General features: G+C 41.1%; 3 protein-coding genes and 1 non-coding gene across 4 annotated transcripts; 2 read left to right on the forward strand and 2 right to left on the reverse strand.

Moving 5' to 3' along the window:
* The first annotated feature begins 2,889 nt into the window (after positions 1-2,889).
* On the forward strand, positions 2,890-6,784 carry LOC4327476 (aldo-keto reductase family 4 member C10). The gene is made up of 7 exons (XM_015787251.2): positions 2,890-3,270; positions 3,382-3,432; positions 4,219-4,295; positions 4,414-4,501; positions 5,025-5,300; positions 5,420-5,668; positions 6,473-6,784. Exons 1-7 carry the CDS (start codon positions 3,160-3,162, stop codon positions 6,554-6,556), a joined length of 936 nt encoding a protein of 311 aa, XP_015642737.1. The 5' UTR covers positions 2,890-3,159; the 3' UTR covers positions 6,557-6,784.
* A 3,542-nt stretch (positions 6,785-10,326) lies between these two features.
* LOC9271397 (aldo-keto reductase family 4 member C10) lies at positions 10,327-12,208 on the forward strand. The gene is made up of 7 exons (XM_015766852.3): positions 10,327-10,561; positions 10,653-10,703; positions 10,813-10,889; positions 11,023-11,110; positions 11,204-11,476; positions 11,566-11,796; positions 12,044-12,208. The coding sequence occupies exons 1-7, from the start codon at positions 10,451-10,453 to the stop codon at positions 12,125-12,127; spliced, it is 915 nt and encodes a 304-aa protein (XP_015622338.1). The 5' UTR covers positions 10,327-10,450; the 3' UTR covers positions 12,128-12,208.
* Positions 12,198-15,004, reverse strand: LOC4327478 (PRA1 family protein A1). Its single transcript, XM_015766853.3, has 8 exons — positions 14,702-15,004; positions 13,958-13,998; positions 13,780-13,858; positions 13,208-13,294; positions 13,026-13,114; positions 12,839-12,910; positions 12,640-12,765; positions 12,198-12,563 (listed from the first exon to the last, which is right to left on the reverse strand). The coding sequence occupies exons 1-7, from the start codon at positions 14,857-14,859 to the stop codon at positions 12,662-12,664; spliced, it is 630 nt and encodes a 209-aa protein (XP_015622339.1). The 5' UTR covers positions 14,860-15,004; the 3' UTR covers positions 12,198-12,563; positions 12,640-12,661.
* Positions 15,005-20,057: 5,053 nt separating this feature from the next.
* Positions 20,058-20,131, reverse strand: TRNAV-CAC (transfer RNA valine (anticodon CAC)). Its single transcript has one exon. It is a non-coding gene; the product is annotated as a tRNA-Val (tRNA).
* Positions 20,132-21,214: the final 1,083 nt, after the last annotated feature.

Consider the following 21,214-nt stretch of genomic DNA (forward strand, 5'->3'; position numbering starts at 1 on the left):
TCAGTAAGTGTTTAACTGGCACTCCTGTTAAGTCCTGGTTCAGTAAGTGTTTAACTGCTAAGGGTATGACTTTAAGTACACAGGGAGATTAAGTGATTAACACCGACTAGTTTCAGCTGAGGTGATGGTGGAGGTAGGATCTATCCAATGGGATCAATTATGACTTGTTATTTACTTGACGCTATTTTTCTATTTTGTTTATAGTTTCCCATAAAATTGAAGATCTATAGATTGTTTGTCCCTTCAGATAAGCGATGATGCTACTGGAATTCTACATTTGCCTCGACGCCGGTGACTCTCGAACTCTGGCAGAGAACCCATGAATTAATGTTTTAGGGGTTGGAGGGGATGGGAGGCTGTGGGTGGCGGTAAGAGCAACTTTAGAAGAATGACTGGAGTGACGAAAGACCGACGTTGAGCGACAGAGATGGACGGATGGTGAGACGCTGACGGCAAAATCAAAGCTACGGGGATGAAAGAAAGCGGTGGTCGGGATCAACGACGGGAGCGAGGGAGGCCTACTCCCACCGTCCCATAATAAATAAATAAACTAGATGCGGCATATTATACTACAACGAATCTGAACAAACGTATATCTAGATTTATAGTAGTAGGATATGTTACATCCAGTATTAGGTTAGTTTTTTATGGGACGGAGGGGGTATGTGGTTAGGAAGTTGGGACAATGATAAGATAGAAGAGTGGAGGCGTGGCGAGGGGAAATGACGTTAGACTGAAAGACGTACTCCCTCCGTCAAAAAAAGCTAACCTAGGCAAGGATGTGACGTCCAGATTTCGTTATACCATGTGCTCGATTTGTTACACCATGTAGTATCCAATTCTTACTTAGGATGGTTTTTTTTGGATGGAGGGGGTAGTGGAAGTAGACGAGCTACTATGTATCTAGCTAGGGAAAAAGAAGGAATAAGTTAGGGGACGAAAGATGTAGAAGGCAACGACAACGATGTGGTTGGTCGGAAGAAGTGAGGAGGGGTAAGGATTAGAATTATAAAGGGTAGCACAGATCTTGGAGTAATCTCAACCGTTAAAACAAGTGGCTACATTTTTTAAGAAAATCAGGTGATCAATAAACAACAAGAAGCCCCTTAGAATCCAGTATGAGAATTTACTATTTATCATTCTTCCAAATATACATGTCTAAATAACACTCTCTTAAAATTTTATTCTCATTTACCATCGACTCGAGTGGCGAATGAGAATGAAAATAGTAAATTCGGCATTGCAAGGAATGCCAATGGACGGGTGGAGTCATTATTTTCAGCTGCTGCCCAGCCTACGGTTCCAGCTTCCAACAGCTCGAGAAGAGTGAAGAGATGGCAACACAGACACAGGAAACGGTCGCGCGCGCCACAGCGACAGCGATAGAGCCGCTCCGCGTCACGGCTTACGCTTCCGTTGCGACAAGCTCGCAGCCTCGCACGGACACAACGCTATCGACGTGGTGTCGCGTCGGCCTCAGCCTCGACCCGAACTCGTGGAGCGCGGAGCGGAAGCGCGGGCAGTGACACCACGGGGCGGCCGGCGGCGGATGCTGAGAGTGTGTCCCCATGCGTTCGGCATCTCGCGCTGCGCGGGGCGGCGGGGGTCAAAACTACACCGTGTGCGATGTGGACAAAAAAGGTTTCTCCGTTTTCTCCTTTAGGCCGGAGATTCCCCCGGCCGAATCCGGCGAATCGGCAAAAGCGGCCACATGCGGCCAACAGTTGGTGCACGTTATTGTCAAAAACCAGTCCTTACGCAAGACGCCACGAGGTCAACCCGGAGAGGAACTACATGAATGAATAACAAAGACGTGATTGAAACAAATACGGAGTAGTACGTGGTTAGGACCTCTATTATCGAGTAATGATACTCGTTAGGACAAGAGACAATTGAAGCAAGTAGACGCAAAAACGTACTCCTCCTAGAGGTCACGCTAGTACTCCCTCCATTCCATAATATAAGGCACCCTTTGATTCAAAGAAAATTCATAGGAATTTTAAAGAATTTTATTTCTATAGAAATTTTTACTATATAGCCCTGTGAATCAAATGAATGAATGAATCCTATAGAATCCTATGAAATTCCTATGGAATGCCTCTTCCCATGCAAGTTTTGGAGAAAATTTAGCATGAGGTAAAACCTCATGTTAAGAATTCTTTGAGTCTTTATATCTCCTCAAATTCCTGTGTTTTTTCTACAGCTCAATCAAATGGTCATTCCTATGTTTTTTAAATGGTTATTCCTATGTTTTTCCTGTGTTTTGTAATTCTCTGTTTTACACTTGTATTCCTATGAGAATCCTATGTTTTTCCTATTCCTCCGTTTTTTTCATTCCTATGATTCAAAGGGGGCACAACCACTTTTTTTAAAGATGTTTCTAATATAAGACATGCATGTAAGCATGCAATTAACTATGACATCTAATCCTATTGGATGCATACATTATATTTATTAGGATAATCCAAATTACAAGATGATAATAATTATTTCTTGGTCTTTGGGTTAAGGGTGGTTGTGCCTTATATTTTGTAATGGAGGAAGTATCTACTACCTCCGTCCCAAAATAAACACAACCATGAGTTTCTGCGCTCAACTTTGATCGTCCGTCTTATTTAAATTTTTTTTATGATTAGTATTTTTATTGTTATGAGATGATAAAACATAAATAGTACTTTACTCGTGGCATATTTTTTTTAGTTTTTTTTAAAAAATTAAATAAAACAAACGATTAAAATTGGACACGAAAAGTCATGGCTGTTAGACGGAGGGAGTACTAATAATGCGCCCATAATGGGCTGTCCTTGTCACGGGCTAAGCTATCCACACGATGGCACATCTAAGCCAAAGCCCCCGCTATTAATTTGCCAAACCACGTCCACCTGGCGCAGACACCACACCACCACCGCAACGGAAACACGGTGAACGCCTCGTCCCGAAACCCCGGAAAGCCGGCGAGAGCTCGAGAAGTCGAGACCAACCTCGCCGAGCGGATCACTCGCACTACTCCCACCTCGCCGCCCGCCGCCGCCGCCGCCGGGTTCCCGTGCTGCGCGCGCTTCGATCTCCTTCTCCTTCTCCTTCTCGCGGCCGTTCTTGTGCGTGAGTGAGAGACAGTGAGGTGGTGGGAGACCCGTGGGAAGGGAGAGGGGGGCGGAAATGGCGAAGCACTTCGTGCTCAACACCGGCGCCAAGATCCCCTCCGTGGGCCTCGGCACCTGGCAGTCCGACCCCGGCGTCGTCGGCAACGCCGTCTACGCCGCCGTCAAGGTTTCCCCCATTCACCCGCGCTTCCTCCTCCTCCTCCCCTTTTTCGTTTCTTCCCCCATTTGGCTTATTATGTCTGGCAAATCAATGTAATACTGTTCTCGGATCGTGCAGGCGGGGTATCGGCACATCGATTGCGCCAGTGCGTACAACAACGAAAAGGAGGTAACTTGGTTTCTCCAAAGCTCTGAATCGTTCACGAATTACTGGGGCATCACTCTGCGTGTTCTTGTTTGAAACGATTGGCGTATGAATTTTGCATTAGTAACATGGGTGATAATAACAGAAGAAAGGCACAAAAAAAAGTATTTGGAAACTTCTACTCCTTCATTTTTATATTTGGCAAAGAAGATTCATCCATTTTATATATATGGACAGTGAACTATTAGTACTTTAGAAGGGAGTACCTATACATCTTTCGAAAGATTTTTATAATCGTATCACACAGATTTTTAATCTTTGGATTAAAATCCGATAGATATAATAAAAAGCAAAAAGCAATTAAGAAACACTATAATGGACACTAAATTACCATATCCTCAAGAAAAAGACCAAATCCAATACAAAATTTAAAATTTACATGCGAAGATTCAAAAATTACAGTGTAACTTACAAAAGTTACAGTGTAAGTTTCATAAATTACACTATAACTTACAAGAAAATGCACTGTAAATTTGAGTGAGAAAATCGAGTGAGAGATAAGAAAAAATCTTTCGAGTGAGATATAGCAAAATCGCTTTAGAAAGGTTGATGACACCTTCACAAAAAAGAAGGAAGAAAGTAGGGGCAGATCCGCTCTACTTTTAGGGCATGTATAATCCGCACTACTCAAAACTAAGTAGCACTTACCCTTCTTGCTTACTACCACGTGCTTTACACCTGGTCCAATATTATCTCGTTTCAAGACAAGTAATATAACAAACAATTAACAAACACATTTTGGGTTTTCAGGTAGGGTTGGCTCTGAAGAAGCTATTTGAAGAGGGTGTGGTCAAACGCGAAGATCTGTTTATCACGTCTAAGCTATGGTAACCTCAAATTTATGTGTGATTGGCCTGTAATTATGTCTTTGCAGTTGAATTGGAATTCCAGTGCTTGCTTGGAGCTTTACTTCAACTGATCAGAGGTGATGGGTATGTTTGTCAGGTGTGATCATCATGCCCCAGAGGATGTGCCTGAGGCACTAGATGCTACCTTGAATGACTTACAGCTTGAGTACCTGGATCTTTACCTCGTACGTATCTTCTTTTATTAAGAATTTGGTTCAATATGTGACTTGCTTGATTCTGTTCTCTCCACCATCAAGGTCTTGCTTTGGAATCATTGGCATCATCAACCTATAGCAACTAGCTCTATTTCTATATGCTGCAGAATAGGTCTCCCCATTTGTCAGTGCGCATTGATAGCTAATGTTACATTGTCCAGCAAAATTTCTGCAATCTGCTATGGAATACACCTGAGCCATCCATATCAGAATCATCAGCATTCTGTTATATGTGCTAGACTGCTAGTCCATTGCATATTTGCATGACAATTTCCTTTTATCATTCATCCATGCAACCACAATAAACAAAGTACTCCTTGTTTTGGTATCAGTTCGATTGTTCACCTTGAATGACTTACATTGAAGTATACTCTCCACATAAATTGGGGCATATACCTGTGGTTAACTTTTAATTTAGCAGATTCCTTTGTTAAAATGTTTCAGCATCTTGTTACACTAATCAGAATTTCTAATCACCATTATATTTATGCAGATTCATTGGCCATTCAGAACCAAGAAGGGATCCAGCATTGGCAAACCTGAAAGCTACTTACCACCTGACATCCCATCTACCTGGGCAGCAATGGAGAAGTTATATGATTCTGGCAAAAGTCGTGCCATTGGTGTGAGTAACTTCTCATCGAAAAAATTGGGTGACCTGCTTGCTGCAGCCCGTGTACCTCCAGCTGTTGACCAGGTGGAGTGCCATCCTGGTTGGCAGCAGATGAAGCTGCATAACTTTTGCCAGTCAACGGGCATTCATCTTTCTGTAAGTCTACATACTAAAAAACTGAGTCAATCCTCTGACTGATATTAGTAATGAACAAATGACACCTGTGGTTTTTCCTTTTCTGAAACCTACTGATCCTTTTCTTCCTCCTTTTTTAGGCATACTCGCCGCTAGGTTCACCTGGTTCAACATTTATGAACGGCAATGTCCTTAAGGAACCCATCATTATCTCGATTGCAGAGAAGCTTGGCAAAACTCCTGCACAAGTGGCGCTGCGCTGGAACATTCAGATGGGTCACAGTGTACTCCCAAAAAGTGTGAGTGAAGAAAGGATAAAGCAGAACTTAGATGTTTATGACTGGTCTATTCCAGAGGACTTGCTTGCTAAGTTCTCGGAGATTAAGCAGGTTAGTTCAACTTTCTTTGAGCACCTATATTTGTCATCTATGTTTTCACTTTTCATACATGTGAACAGACTGTTTCTTAACAGCGAGTGTTTGCTTCATATGATTGGGATAAAATTACATTGATACTTGGTAACAATTGATACCGGGCTATATATAGAGAGCAAGCTGATGTTGCAAAAGTTCTCCATAAAATGTTTCTTAATTCTATATGACAACCTTTATCCTTGGAAACAAATTTGCTTGTAAATACTCTCCAAAGAAATTTGTTTACCTCGAAGCATACTAGATTGTAGAAACTTAGTGTATTGTTTGTTAGCATCTGCTTGTTTTGGAACATCAGTGCCAGGATACTCTTAGGAACATTCTTTTATCCCTTATTACACCTGTTCAGGGAAACATATGCGCAGCAACAAGCATCAATTATATAGTTCAGAGATCACACATGATAATGCAGTGACGTGTATGCTCAAGGCTACTCTTTGTAATTTGTAATATCTGAGCAATTTTTTACTCAGCTTCGATCTCTGATGATTATGTTACTTGTTTCATTTCTCATTACATTTGCTGCTTTTCTATTGTAATGTCATGTGACATGACAAACTGTCTGTTCAGGTTTGGCTTTATGTTGCCAGTACTCACTAGTGGCCGCAGGACAATTTTGTAGGTCTTGCGCAGTGTGGTAGTATTTTGTTTGCCATCAATCTAGTACAGCTCACTCATTAATTCAATATCTTGCACCCCTTCCAGTAACTCATATAGCAGTACACCAGTTATTTCTGACGTTAATTGTTTTATGGTGTTCAGGTTAGGCTGCTCAGGGGCAACTTCATTGTCAATCCACAGAGCGTTTACAAGACCCATGAGGAGCTCTGGGACAGGGAAATTTAGGAGTTCCGTCAGTGCCAATCACGCTTATTGAACATTGATTGTATTAGCAAATTTACGCATATTTAATGTTTGGTGGTTCAGTGCTCTCGAGCTCCTCTGTCCTATGTAATGAAGTGCTTGATCAGCAGCATCATGTTCCCTTGGAAATCCTTTTTACTGCTCCTCTGAATAAAACTGGAATGCCATTTTGGTGCTTGTGCTTCGCATCTGGCATCATTTATCCCGTTATTCCCGTGCTACTTGTTTGACTATGTCCTTGGATCATCAAATTCCCTCGCTGAAATTACTTAGCAGCCTAGCAGGCTAATCAACAAAAAGAAATTATATATGTACCCTGAATTGCTGCTGGTAGCTGGTATTCAGCCATGCCTCACCAACGATTATAGCTTCTTTCTGTTTTTATTCTTAGCACCGAAGGTGTGCCGTCGTTTGTGCACTTCCCTTTTCTATTGAGCCATGATATTGACTGTATTTCTTCTGTCTCATAAAAAACAAATCTAAGATAGAATATGACTATCTTAATACTACAAATCTAAACAGCTCCTAAAACTATGAATTTGAATCTGATTGTCTAGATTCGTAATAATAGAATATGTTCCATCATATCTAGGTTTATTTTTAAGAGTACATTTATTAAATTCCCATGTTTTAGGTGTAATTGTGATTTTACCCCTACTTAAGTAGACTTTACAATTTTACCCTTAATTTTCTCGAACTGAATAATCTGTTTACCCCTGGTTTAGATGTCCAGTCCCACATAAAGTGAGTTCAAGAAATTAGAAAATTGACTAAGAAAATATGTAAATACTCTACTAACCCTCACCTATTCAAACAAATCCACTGCCCCCACTCTAAATCCCCTCACAACCAAAATCGACATCCCGATCCCCTCCCGTACTTGGCGGTGGCCCGTGGGCCATGGCGGAGCAAGCGGTGATGGCGGAAGCGGCGCACGGGAGCGGGGCGGAGCAGGCCGAAGAGGGGCACTTCACATCTTCTAACCTGTTCCCCCATCCAAAACCATAACCAAGGGGTGGTGCTGCCGTGATGCGTTGCCCTGGGGCGACGGGAGTTGTATGTCATAAAGGAAGAAGCTTAATAGTAAGATAGCAAGTAAGATGTAAAATGTGGTGAAGAAGACACCATATAAAGATAAGAATCGACTTTGCTACAATTACCGATCAAAAATACATATTGGTAAAAAATCTATCTTCTATTATATAATAAAAGTCCATGAAACTTCCTACAAACGCTCTCAAGCCGCCACGTGGCGCTCTAATAAAATAGAGAAAATCCTAGAAATTCTAAGAAAAAAACAAAACATCTATCCCTTGATTTTCAATTAAATTGGTGGGTCCAATATTACACACCGTTAGATAAAATTGATCTTAAAACAAACTAAATACCATGGGTTCCACCTATCCTCCTCCCGCGCATTGGCAGGTGGAGTATATACGTACGTACTGTACGTATGCTTCCTCCCCTTTTTTTCCTTTTTTCTTCTTTTTTCAATTTATATATATAATGGATATATTTTTTAAATAATAATAATTTTACAAACAAAGAATCTACCATCATATAATTTAAACCGGTGTACTCTTTACTTTGTACTATTATTTTCAAATAATGCACTATTTTAAAATAAATTTTACAAAATTATATTGTGTACCTATCAAATAAACAATATCATATTAACAAATTTATACGTGCACTTAAACTGATGGCCCCATTATATAAATTATCGGATCTACTTTTTTACATTGGTCTATTATTCTCAGGTAATGCACTGTTTCAAAATAAGGTCTACACCATTATATTGTGTATCCATTATATTAACAATTTAAAATCTATATTAACTAATTTACACTTACAGTAGAACTGGTGGACATATTATTATAATCATTGGATCTATTGTTTGCTAATAAATAAAGCGTCCGAAATTCTCTTTTTGCCTGCTGCACAACGCACGTCTGCACCTTGGCCTTTCGCACGTGTGACAAAGCGTAGTGTCTAAGACATCTAAGGTGATCACAACCGCTGTAGCGCTACCGCTTTGCCACATATCAAATCATATATGAAGATGATTAATTTTGTTAATAACATAAAAATAAAATTAAAGGTGATGCAGCGAGAGAATAATTAAGCACCATGGGTTGTGTTTTTCTCAACACTAATTAGCTCTGTTTAAGTTGAAACCGAGAGTTGATTACATAATAATTATAATGTATTTGTGTTATGTCGTATTTGGATTTTGTACTATTTATCCGTACAGGTGAAAGGAATCATTATGTTATAAATGTGAGTGCAATATTGACGAATATCAATAGAACTCTTAGTACGACAAGGGTGATAAAGGGAGTTTAAGGCCCTCTCTTTTTTTCCCGATTCCATATTTTGGATTTTTTTTGCACGCTTTCCAAGTTTCTAAATGGTGTCTTCTTTAAACAACATTATAACTTTTTAGAAGTCAATTCATTCGTTTATACCCTCAAATAGCTATCACATAAATTATATAATTCATCAATTTCAGCTATCCTAAACCTTAAGTACTACATATTTTTTTCATGCGAGTCATGGTGATCAGTAAATTGGTGATCAACGGATCATCGAAGTCGTAAGATGAATATGTAAGAGTTACTCTGAACAATTGTAAATAGGTGTCAAAATTAATTGCTATTAATTAGACATCTAATGGCTTGCTAGCCACAAAATTAATTTCTCTCTACATATATATAAACATGGACGAAGTTGGAACAAATATTACCATACGTCCCATACATATATATTGCGCAGTTAATATTCTAATTAGTCATTTAAAATTCCTTAAAATGCTCTCAAGCTGCCACGTGATACTCTAATAAATTAGGGCAAATATTAGAAATTCTAAGAAAAAAAAGACAAAGTATCAGTTACTTGATTTTCACTTAAATCGGTAGGTCCAATATTATAAACCGTTAGATTAAATTGATCTTAGAACAAACTAAATACTACGAGGTCCCACCTCATCATAGGTATGCACCTACGTGCATGGGTACGTATGCCTCCCCTCCCTTTTTTATTTTTCTCTTTCTTCTTTTTTTTTCCCATGCATATGCTTCCCTCCCTTTATTACTATATCATGCGTCTTCATGAGATGATTTAATCAAAATTCTAGAATTTTGAGTATCATGCACTCACATTTTTTATTTATTACACGTATGTATATAGATGGACTGTATGATAATTAACTAGCAATACTTTTTTATTTACTCGAGAAAAAAAACATGATTCAAAAGTTGTAATTACTTAATCCATCCCCTATTCAAAAGTTTGTGAATGGTTTTCTAAGATACCTCGAGAAAAACAGAACCTTTAATTTATTATAAAATAACATTATCCAAACTTTAGTTTGCCCTAAATTTATGAGACAAAATTTCTGAACAAACAATAATCTTATCTTTTAAAAATATAAGTGCACACGCGGGCCACCTTCCTAGTTATCCTAATAGTAACATTCTTAAGCCGAACCTTTCATTTGATAATTGTCACTTGTTCTTGATTGCAATTTTAGCATCGCGGAAAGCAATTCTCTTGCAGGTGGCAGGTGGGATCCGCCGGCTGACATACGCTGTCACTGACATGCGGGACCCCTGGTTGAGCACCTCAATGTGCTTCGGATTTCATTTCACACTATAATCGCGACAGGTCCTCGCCTCCTCGGTCGTTTGCGCAGCCTCTGTTGAAGAGCTTGTTCCGTTTTTTAAAAGACATGGCATCTCAACAATACTCCTGATTTTCTACTACTGATTTTCCCTTCGTCAAGCGACTCCAAAACGTGCCCCATATCTAATCTGTCTCGCACGCGGCCGGCGGCGGAAGAGCAGAGCATCAGGCGCGTGTGGATAGCCGGAGGACATGGCCACCCACTTCACGCTCAACACCGGAGCACGCATCCCCTCGGTGGGCCTCGGCACCTACAAGGCCGGCACCGGCGTCGTCGCCGACGTGGTCTCCGCCGCCGTCAAGGTCGGTCTCTCTGAACACTTGCTGTTTACTTGTACGCCCGTATCCATATGCATATATTGTTCTAAGTTTACTTGCTGAGTTGCTGTGGCAGGCAGGGTACCGGCACATAGACTGCGCGCCGCTGTACAAGAACGAGCAGGAGGTAGTAAGGCTATTCCCTGCAAATCTTTGAAGTGTTGAGTGTTCTATCCTCGATTGGCATGAATTGCACCGGTTTAACTTGTGAGAGTGATTTTTGTGTGTGCTCCTAGATTGGTGGTGCTCTGAAGAAGCTCTTCGATGATGGGGTTGTCAAGCGGGAAGACCTCTTCATCACCTCCAAGATATGGTGCTGACTGCTGCTGTCTTGTTCCTTCTATTGACCGACCTCAACTTCTGAACGCTACTAGTAGTGCAAGTTTATTCTGCTATTTCGAATTATGTTCTATCCCTTCCTCTTGAAGACGTCCCAAACTCTGCAGGTGCAGCGACCTCGCACCTGAAGATGTCCCACTCGCAATGGATAGTACACTGAAAGATCTGCAGCTGGATTACGTTGATCTGTATCTGGTAAGCTCATCATGATCAGCGTAAACGTAGACAGTGAAAGGTTTGCCATTTTGCTCTGCTTCTGACAGGTGCCCAACGGTGCAATCTCTGCAGATTCATTGGCCGTTTCAGATCAAGAAAGGCACGGAGCTCAGTCCAGAGAACTTCGTCAAGCCTGACATACCCAGCACCTGGCGAGCGATGGAGCAGCTGTACGATTCAGGCAAAGCTCGCGCGATCGGCGTGAGCAATTTCTCCTCCAAGAAGCTTGGCGATCTGCTCTGCGTCGCCCGCGTCCCTCCGGCCGTTGATCAGGTCGAGTGCCACCCGGGCTGGCAGCAGGCGAAGCTCAGAGCGTTCTGCCACACCAGTGGCGTTCATCTCTCTGTAAGTCCTGCATGTTTCTGAGCTCATCGATCACTTGATATGTAGTAGTAGCATTGTGCTGTGGTTCACTGCTCACATGATTCTTGCAGGCGTATGCTCCATTGGGCAGGATGAAGGGCATCGCCGTTGATTCGGTGTTGCCATCGGTAGCCGAGATGCTAGGAAGAACTCCGGCTCAGGTTGCTCTGCGCTGGGGTCTTCAGCAGGGTCAGAGTGTGCTTCCCAAGAGCGTCAGTGAGGCGAGGTTGAAGGAGAACATGGATCTGTTTGGTTGGTCTATTCCTGAGGAACTGTGTGCCAAGCTCTCTGAAATCGAACAGGCAAGTGCATCCAACCTTTCAGCTGTCTCAAGTGCAGAAAACAGTTTCACTTCTGTCTTCATATCTTATGCAATTCCGGATGAATAAACTTCATACAGTTCTGAACTTCCGATAAGTTAGTAACCAGTACAGAAAAAAGTACTATTGAACAAAATGCAAGTATAGTGGATACGCCAAGGGTTTCTTGTAGTTGTAGGCCTTGTATTGGAATTGTAATAACTGAAAATGCATTGTTCATGTTGGACAGGTTAAGCAAATCAGAGGAGATGGATTTGCTCACCCCGAGAGTGTCTACAAAACCTACGAGGAGCTTTTTGATGGAGAAATCTAAAAGAATGGAAATCACCTATGTGAAACAAAATGTGCCATTACTGTAAAAGAACGATGAAAAATAACAGGCATTTCACAACAATATCTTTTTTCTTCTCTTCAGGATAGCTGTCTCTTTTACATGCTGTTCCTTCCCCAATGTATCAAAATACAGTAGAAGTTTTGGACCAGAAGCTAAAACTATGGAGATCCATGTGGTGGGGGACTAGAATAATCCACAATCTAAAGCCAAATCCATAAACTGGAGAAAATAGCATGCCTATTTTTAATCTCCCACAATTAAAGAGTCGCAAGAGGCAGCAGAGATATGGAACTTGGTAACATTTTTACCACATAAATCTGCAGAGAAAATCAAGAAATTCGAAAGCACACTGAAGTAGGTCCTTCTACATTGCACCACCGCAGAGACATCCAATAAGCAGCTCCACAATGATGCACTGACAGAACAGGTAGCACTTTAAGCCCTTCGCTAGATTCAATTTTCGACCATAAGACAGCGATGAAGGCACTCACATGGGGTAGACAAAAAGGGCGTTTAAAACTCGCTATAATTCCGCCATACTGCTCGAAATTCCTCCCTGAATGTGTTCAGGCGTGCTTTCAGATTAGGTGTTCTGAAACTGGCGTGAAGCAAGGTTGCTGCAAGGCACAAACTTATATATTAGGCACACATGCACAATTTTAAAATTTTAAACCTCAAGTTTGGCCTTACCAAGCAGACCAACAATTAGTGCCCACAGAACCGTAAGGAGACTACATGAGGTCATCCAGAGGAAGCAGCTTACTGCAAAAATAAAATAAATTATATGTTGAGTTCATTATTTATTTAGTTGTTTTTTTTATAAAAAAAAAACTATGGTCTAGAATAGTATGTATGGAGGTCAGTGCTTTATACTAACCGACAGAAAATAATACAACAAAAACCCATCGAGGCCGGCCACAAATATGAATTGATCTTTTTGAGCTTGGTCGGCCACGAATGACAGGTCTGCAAATATCAGCAATGTTGTTAGCCCGTTCTTCTGAGACTCTTTAAAAAAAGAAGAATGTTATAGAAGAAATAGGGGGAGAGGATCCCCACCTTAAGGGTGGCCTCATCTTTGCTGCTAAATGTGGTGAAAATTGTCTGACTGTCCTTGTGACTTTCTCATTGAATGTAACTGCAAAACTGCATATCAAACATGAATCATTTGAAAAAGCAGTTCTAGTGGGAGTATCACTATTTCTAGTGGAGTGGACAAACATAGGAATTGACTACAGAAATACACATATGAGCATAAAATCTGTCAGTTATCTAATGAGTGTTAAGTTTTTTTTTCTCAAAAACATAGAAGAACAGCGTATCATTTCATTAAGGGGAAGAAAAAACAAAGTGTTAAGTTGTTAACATATAACTGGTGCAAGAGTGCTGATATGAGCCCTTAAGCTAAAATATGAAATGCAGATGTCTCCCAATCTATATCCATTGATAATAATAACAGCAGATGCTTAGCAGATTCAAAATCAAACAACATTTATGTGTTGGAAGGAATGCGACATGCGAAATAGGGGTTAATGTCACATTTGCAGGTTAAAGGAAGAACAGCTTGTAAAGTGCAAAATATCTTTCTTCCCAAGAGCACTAACGGTGCCTTCAATTGAATCCAAACTTACCTGTCATTGAGAAATGCAATGCTGAGGCCTGTTGAAAAAGCTGCAAGGATGGAAACTGGTTTCCGGAGAAAGCCCATCCCTGCAAAAAGAGAGACACAAGATGACTATATGAAAGTCAAAAAAATAGTAGGGATGGGGGGGTTGGGGGAGTACAGCACATAGAGGTCTCTCTGCCTACCAAGAATGAACATGATCAAGATGAAGTAGTTCGTCCTGTAGCTGCAAACCAGCAAAAACGTTGGAAATTAACTTTGTTGAAAGATGTAACATGGTACAAAACAAATATGTATTTACAATATAAGTTCTAATGTAAAATGGTAGAGGAACTTCCAGGTTCTATTCCTAAATAATATCGATATGCTGCCTTCCTATTTACACGTTAAAATCAAAGTACCTGTTCACATATTCTATGATTATAGGTTACTGTTGATCATCGGTTCCATACAAAATATTGTATCACACTCAGAGGATAACCGTGTGGTTTACTATAATATGGAAACATCACGGAAGTTTTGATTATGCACCTTTTATACTCCCCTAAGTCTCACATATAAAATTCCATGATGTAGCCAAGCTACCAATAAATTTCAAGTCACGATTTAGTGAGCTACACCTAACTAGAATTATCAGCAAACGTACACCTCACAGAACAAGTTATAATCAAATCTAGATTCCACGTTTAACTCCAAAAGTAGAATTCAGATCGATGCCCTACACACATTAAATGTGAAACATCTCTGCAGCAGCTAACGTATCGTTCCAAATGAATCTAAACAGTTGGCACCTCATGCATCGCCCCCTATTCCAACCCGATTTAACCCAAATCACAGTGGGCCAACCAATCTAGCTCACTCATTCTTCGATTCGTGAGGAGAGGCACAGAGGTGGGAGGTAGATTCGAGATAGAAGCCGTACTACTTACTAGTAGAGGTTGCACTTGAGGCGGCTGGTCCACTTGGAGTAGGATCGCGGGGCGGTGAAGCGGGAGAAGAACTCGGAGACGGGGCGCGGCGGCGTCGACCAGTCCACCTCCCGCAGCGCGTCCACCAGATCCTCCGCAGTCACGGAGCTCCAGTCCATCGCCGCCGCCGCCGCCGCCTGAGCCGACGAGCTCGCCGCCGGCTAGGAAATCCGGTGACCTAGAGAGGAGATGGCGAGTCGGCGGCGACGCTTCTAGATGGTTCGAAACCGACGAGGAGAGGGCGTGAGGAGGGGCAAGTGGTTCGTGGAAGAGCTGTTCGGATTCGGCGACGTGTGGCTTGGTCGGATCGGAACCGATCGGACAGGCGCAGTTGGCACTTGGGACGAAGGGTTGGTACATGACTGGAGTACTGGACCCGTTTTTTGACCGCCCATTCTATAGATCAACGGGTCAGATCGAGTAATATGATCACCCGAGATGATAGCCATTTTTTGGTTGATTCCCGCAATCCAGCATTGGTTCCTGGCAGCGGGGAACTGGAGATTGTCTGTAGCACTACTGATGTATTGTGAGACACTGACACGCAAGTTTAGATGTAAGGGTTTAATTCAATCCATGTCATTGAAAATATAACATTTTAGATAAATATTATTACAGTGCGTCTATTTGTAGCCGTGTCACTGAAATTTTACAAAATTATAATCGTGCCACTGCCGTTATGTTTTCTATCTTCTTTCTCTATAAGTGAGACCCACCCGTCAAATACATTTTTTTCTTCATCATCTCTTTCTCTTCTTTTTTTTTTCATCAATCTCCACCACTTGTTGAGCCAAATTCGGCGGATGGCAAGGAGGGCGCCTGCGAGGGAGGCGACGCCGGACAGCAGCGGGCAGCATGTGTCGCTGGCCTTGGTGCCGACTACCGTGTGCACCAGCCCGTTCAGCATGTTCACTTACGCCAGCTGTTGTATTTGTCTTTTACACAAGTCATGTACGTGTCTCAATTTTTTGGAGAGGCAGATGAAAGCATGAATTATGCTGTCATTATCCTTGACAACTTTACACGATCAAGATATATTTTTTTCCACTTTACTAAGTCATTGTACTTAGTATCTTGCTAAATACTTATATTTTAAGGATTAGGCGGCATCGGAGGCTTAGGCGTCGGGCAGTAGGAGAAAGCAACAGCCGGTGCTGTGATTTCGATCGGGCCTAACAGGTGCGAGCTGCGCGGACAGGGCCAACGCCATAATGAGGAGGATGACGACGTCAATGCAGCTGTTCTTGGCAGCGGTGCCCATGGCGCCGATGAGTGAGGAGCTATCGCCACCTCCCTTACCAGCGGTGAAGGGAGATAGGAAAATAAGGACATGTTCAGATTGTAGCCAAAATAAATCTTACCAAATTTTGGCATTGTCAATTTTAGCAGGATTTCTTATGGACAAAGTATTTGTTAAATTTAGCAGCAAACTAAATGTAGACATTTTTTAAGTAACTTTGACAAAAAAAAATGGTATGGTTGAAAATGACATCAATCTAAACAGACCCCAAGAAAAGAGGGGAGAAAGAAGATTAATCTAACGGGTGGGTCCCACTTATAGGAAAGAAAAAAAAGATGAAAAATGTGACGGTAGTGGCACGGTTCTAATTTTATAAAATTTCAATGACATGACTACGATTTGAATAAACGAATTGTAATGACATTTATCTGAAATAACATATTTGTAAGGGAAAAGTCTGAATTACCCTTGAACTATTGTGTGCGTATGAATTACTCTCTTAGATCCGAAAACTAGAAATCTTTCACCCTCAAGTATTAATACCAGACGAATTACCCCCTAACTCAATATGGAGTGGTTTTGGTCCTACGTGGTAGTCCAGTCAGCATTTTTTTCTTAAAAAAGGGTGACACCCACATGTCATATTCTCTTCCTCGCCCCTCGCCCCGCTCTCTTCTCCCTCCGATTCTCTCCCAAATTGGTGGCTGGGGGCGGTGAGCTACGAGTGGCGGGGTGGAGGCGGCTCCACAAGCAGCGAGCCGGAGGTGGAGGGCGACGAGGAACGGCGTGGGGTCCTAGGCGGTCAACGGCATGGCCCACCAGATAGACAACGAGGGATACCTCCGCCACTCGCTGCCTGAAGCCGCATCCGCCACTCGTCGTGTCCCCTTTCCATCCGCCGATGAGGAACGCCGCCTGGCGGTGTCCCCTCTCCATCCTTTCAGTCGTCTCTGCTGGAGGCCGAGGAGGAGGCGCCTCCACCGCTTGCCACTTGCCACCGGCGGTGGTTCGACTGGAAAAAAAGGGAACCAGAGCCCCCGCCAGTCCAGTCCCCTTAAAAGATCGGGCATGCAATCAGGCCGGAGAAAACCAGTTAACTTGGGTAGTTTTTATATAAACCGGGGATTAAAATACCAAGAAAATTGGTGGAGAAACCAGTTAACTTGGGCGGTTTTTATATAAACCAGGGATTAAAATAGGAGAAAACCGGTTAACATGGGCAGTTTTTATATAAACCGGGGATTAAAATCCTAAGAAAATTGGTGGAGAAACCGGTTAACTTGGGCGGTTTTTATATAAACCGAGGATTAAAATCTCAAGAAAATTGACCGATTAACTTGGGCAGTTTTTATATAAACCAGGGATTAAAATCGGAGAAAACCGGTTAACTTGAGCGGTTTTTATATAAACCGGAGATTAAAATCCCAAGAAAATTGGTGGAGATGAGGATTCAACCTCAAGTCATAGGATTGAGAGCACCACACGGTAGCCATGCCACCATCGTACCGCTTGTGCTATTATATAAACATTTATTCTATATTACTAATCAAACCGTGGTTGGACCGGACAAACCAGTGGTCCGACCACTAAACCAGTGAACCGAGAGCTCAATCGGTTCATTTATCGGTCCGGTCTTAATAACTATGGTCCCAACGCCTCCCACCGCTCACCGCTCGCTACCCCTAGTAGCCAATTTGGATGAGAATCAGAGGGAGAAGAGAGAGGGTGAGGGAGAGAATATGACAGGTGGTCCCACCTTTTTTTAGAAAAAAAATGCCAACTAAACTACCATGTATAACCAAAACCACTCCGGATTGAATTAGGAGAGTAGTTCGTCCGGTATATATTAATAGTTGAGGATGAAAGATATCTGTTTTTCGAGTCTAAGGGGGTAATTCGTACTCACCCAATATTTTATGGGGTAATTTAGACTTTTCCCTATTTGTAATGGTATGGATCGAATTAACCTATCAGTTATGGGCTTATGGCTACTGTATCTACGGCAGAGGATCCAAATTCTGGTTCCTGGGTTCTTAGTAGAATAACTTCGTAGCCATTTCTTCAATGAGGCTCCTTTCTGTTGCATTTTGGTTTAGCTAGACTATTGCACGTTGAGTAGCATCACCATCTACCACATGCTCCTACTCCCTCATGTCAATATATTTAAAGTTTGAGACAACAAAATCATATTAAATCACTCACTAATTTTATGTCCTAAAAGCTATGTAAAAGTGACCATAGGGAGCATCTGTTAGGCGGAGCTGTGTGGCACATTGATTCTAGGCTTCTAGCATATCTATTGTCGTCAGATTATGCTAAGTGCCCCAACCACTGATTAGGAGGAAAAAAATATGCGGAAGTTTTAAAATTTTGATTGGGATAACAACCGTCACAAAAGATAAACAAGTCTCTTGAATTGATAATGGGGAATACCCACTGAAAAAACATCAAATATGTGAATACCCGTGAAAACCGGATTTAAAAGTTCTCTAAATTCATGAAAAAAAATTACTAGAAATAGTTGTAGGCGTAAAATACATTCACACCAAATCAAAGTTCAAACTCAACTTTGTTTAGAAGTAACAAAAGAGACAAAATTTGGATGAATGACAATGTAGAAAAGATTAAGAAAAATGAATTTGCTTGAGAAAAGAAATAAATGAATTGCCAATGTATAAAAGAGAAAAACACACTGGCAATTTGGTGAAGAGAGACAATTGGTAATATACAAAACTCATAGCTATAGAGAGGAAAGAAGAAAAAAAATCATTTTTTTTGCCAATGTACTTGAACTCACCCTCCGTCGAGCAAAGAATGTAATTCTAAAATTTGTCCAACAAAGAGTGCAGAAACTCATATGAGAAAATTTGTCAGTTTTGCCAACGTACAAAACTCACGAAAAAACAATTACAAAACTCAGCAAAAAAAAGTTATCAATTTTGCCCGTGCACAAAACTCAATCAGTAAAATATTTATCAGTTTTGCCAATAAACTCGCCCTATGTCCAACAAAGAATGTAATTCTAAAATTTAAAATTTGTCCTACAAAGCAGTGGCGAAGCCACCGCCCAGATACCACAGGCAGCCGCCCCGCTCGCTGTCAAACGTTCCATTGAATTTTTAGCTCTTGAAAGGATTGACCATAGAACTGGATATAGTTTGAGTTTTGCTCAGGGTTAAAAATCTTTCTGGCTCAGCTATACTATAGAGACTGCAGAAACTTATAGGAGAATTTTAACTCAGCAATAAATTTTGAAAGAGTGCAAAAACTCATAGCAAAATTTCAACTTAGCAAAAAAAAAAAAGAATTGTCAATGTCTCACCCTCTGTCCAACAAAGAATGCAATTCTAAAATTTAAAATTAGTCCTACAAAGCAACGGCAAAGCCACCATCCGGCTACCACGGGCAGCTGCCCATGCTCGCCGTCAAATGTTCCATTGAATTTTCAGCTCTTGAAAGGATTGACCATATTTGAAAGAGTTCAAAAACTCATAGCAAAATTTCAACTCAGCAAAAAAAAATTGTCAATGTAAAAAACTGCAATGTCTGAGCGTGCAAAAACTCATGGGAGAAGTTTTAACTCAGTGAAAAAAATGTCAATGCAAAAAATAAGAGAAATTTTGCAAATACAAAGAAGAGAATTTTTGCAAAAACTCATAGGATAAATTTTAACTCAGCAAAAAAAAAATTGTCAATGCCAGAAGAGAAATTTTGCAAAAACTCATAGGATAAATTTTAACTCAGTAAAAAAAAAGTCAATGCCAAAAAACTCATAGGCTAAATTTTAACTCGAGAAAACTCATATCATTGGATAAATTTTAAATCTCAACTCAAAAAAAAAATCATAGGCTGAATTTTAACTCGAGAAAACTCATAACTCTTCTCATAGGATAAATTTTAAAGTTTAACTCAACAAAAAAATAATGTAATTGCAATGTCTGAGCCCATAGGATAAATTTTATAAAGTTTAACTCAATAAATAATTGCAATGTCTGAGCCAATAGGATGAATTTTTTAATTGTGTCTGAGCCAATAGGATGAATTTTATAAAGTTTAACTAAAAAAACATTGTAACTGTGTCTAAGTCCAGGTTCGAACTGGAGACCTTTAGTGTGTGAGACTAACGTGATCACCAACTACACCACCCAGACCTTTTTGTTTATATAAGCATGCACATTTTAAATCAATGTTAAATCAACAAATTGCAGAAAGCAAAGATCACGGATACAACGCAGACGCTGTCAACAGTCAAAATCTGTTTTCATCGTTCATCTAACAGCCGCACTTTTGCCGGAGTGCATCGGCCAGTTGCTTACCTTTTCTTTGAGACCCAGCGGAGAGCATGCTCCATCCATAAATATCTGGATTGCAACAGTAATTGAAGTCTGCAACTTCCTCCCAACCATGCATGTGCATCGATCTCTGCACGATCTGCGCGCCGCGACCTGACAAGCAATCGGTGCATGCATGCGCACGCATCTCGGTAAGAGCAGGACCTAAATACAAGGCCACAATAGAAGAAAACAAACGGGAATGCGTCTTTTGTGCATCTGAGGCTGGTCCGTGCATGTTAGGGGCTTGCTATTGGTGCAGTAGCTATTTTGCCTATTTGATGTGTTATCACACACGTCTCTATAACTGTCATGTAGTAGTAGTAGTAGTAGTATTCATTTTTATACAGATCGACTGGGCAAATACAGTGCAGAAAAGTTCGAATCAAGCAGCGAAAGTATGGTACTCCGGCCGTATACATACTACTGAAACTGACTCAACACTTTGGACACAGATCGCCTACCTTCACCCTGCACATGTTGCAGCGTGCAAACGCAATATCCATTGTGCTGAACTGCTGATCTCCGTTGTCTCAGCTAAGATGCCATACATACTAGTAGGAACTACTGTATCAATCTGAAGTGCATAGGGGGCAACATCATTTACATCTGGTGAACACAAGGCGACAACTCAATCACATGAAAACTTATCAGGTCTTTAAAAAACTTGGCGATACTGTGACGGTGTGACCGGAGTAGGAGTACCACCTGGAGTACATAGCTGTACATGTATTCCCGTACCAAAAGAACACAGCTGTAGCTTTTCTTTTTTGGCAAAAAAAACATGCCATGTATAAAGCGATACTTGTCACAACTTCATATACAATTTTTAAATCTAGTATCTTTAGCTCAAATTTTGTTTTTTTTAGAAGTAATCGGGAATATACTAGGTTACCCTATTTT

The sequence above is a fragment of the Oryza sativa genome, chromosome 1, assembly GCF_034140825.1.
Source record: "Oryza sativa Japonica Group chromosome 1, ASM3414082v1".
Taxonomy (NCBI): Eukaryota; Viridiplantae; Streptophyta; class Magnoliopsida; order Poales; family Poaceae; genus Oryza; species Oryza sativa.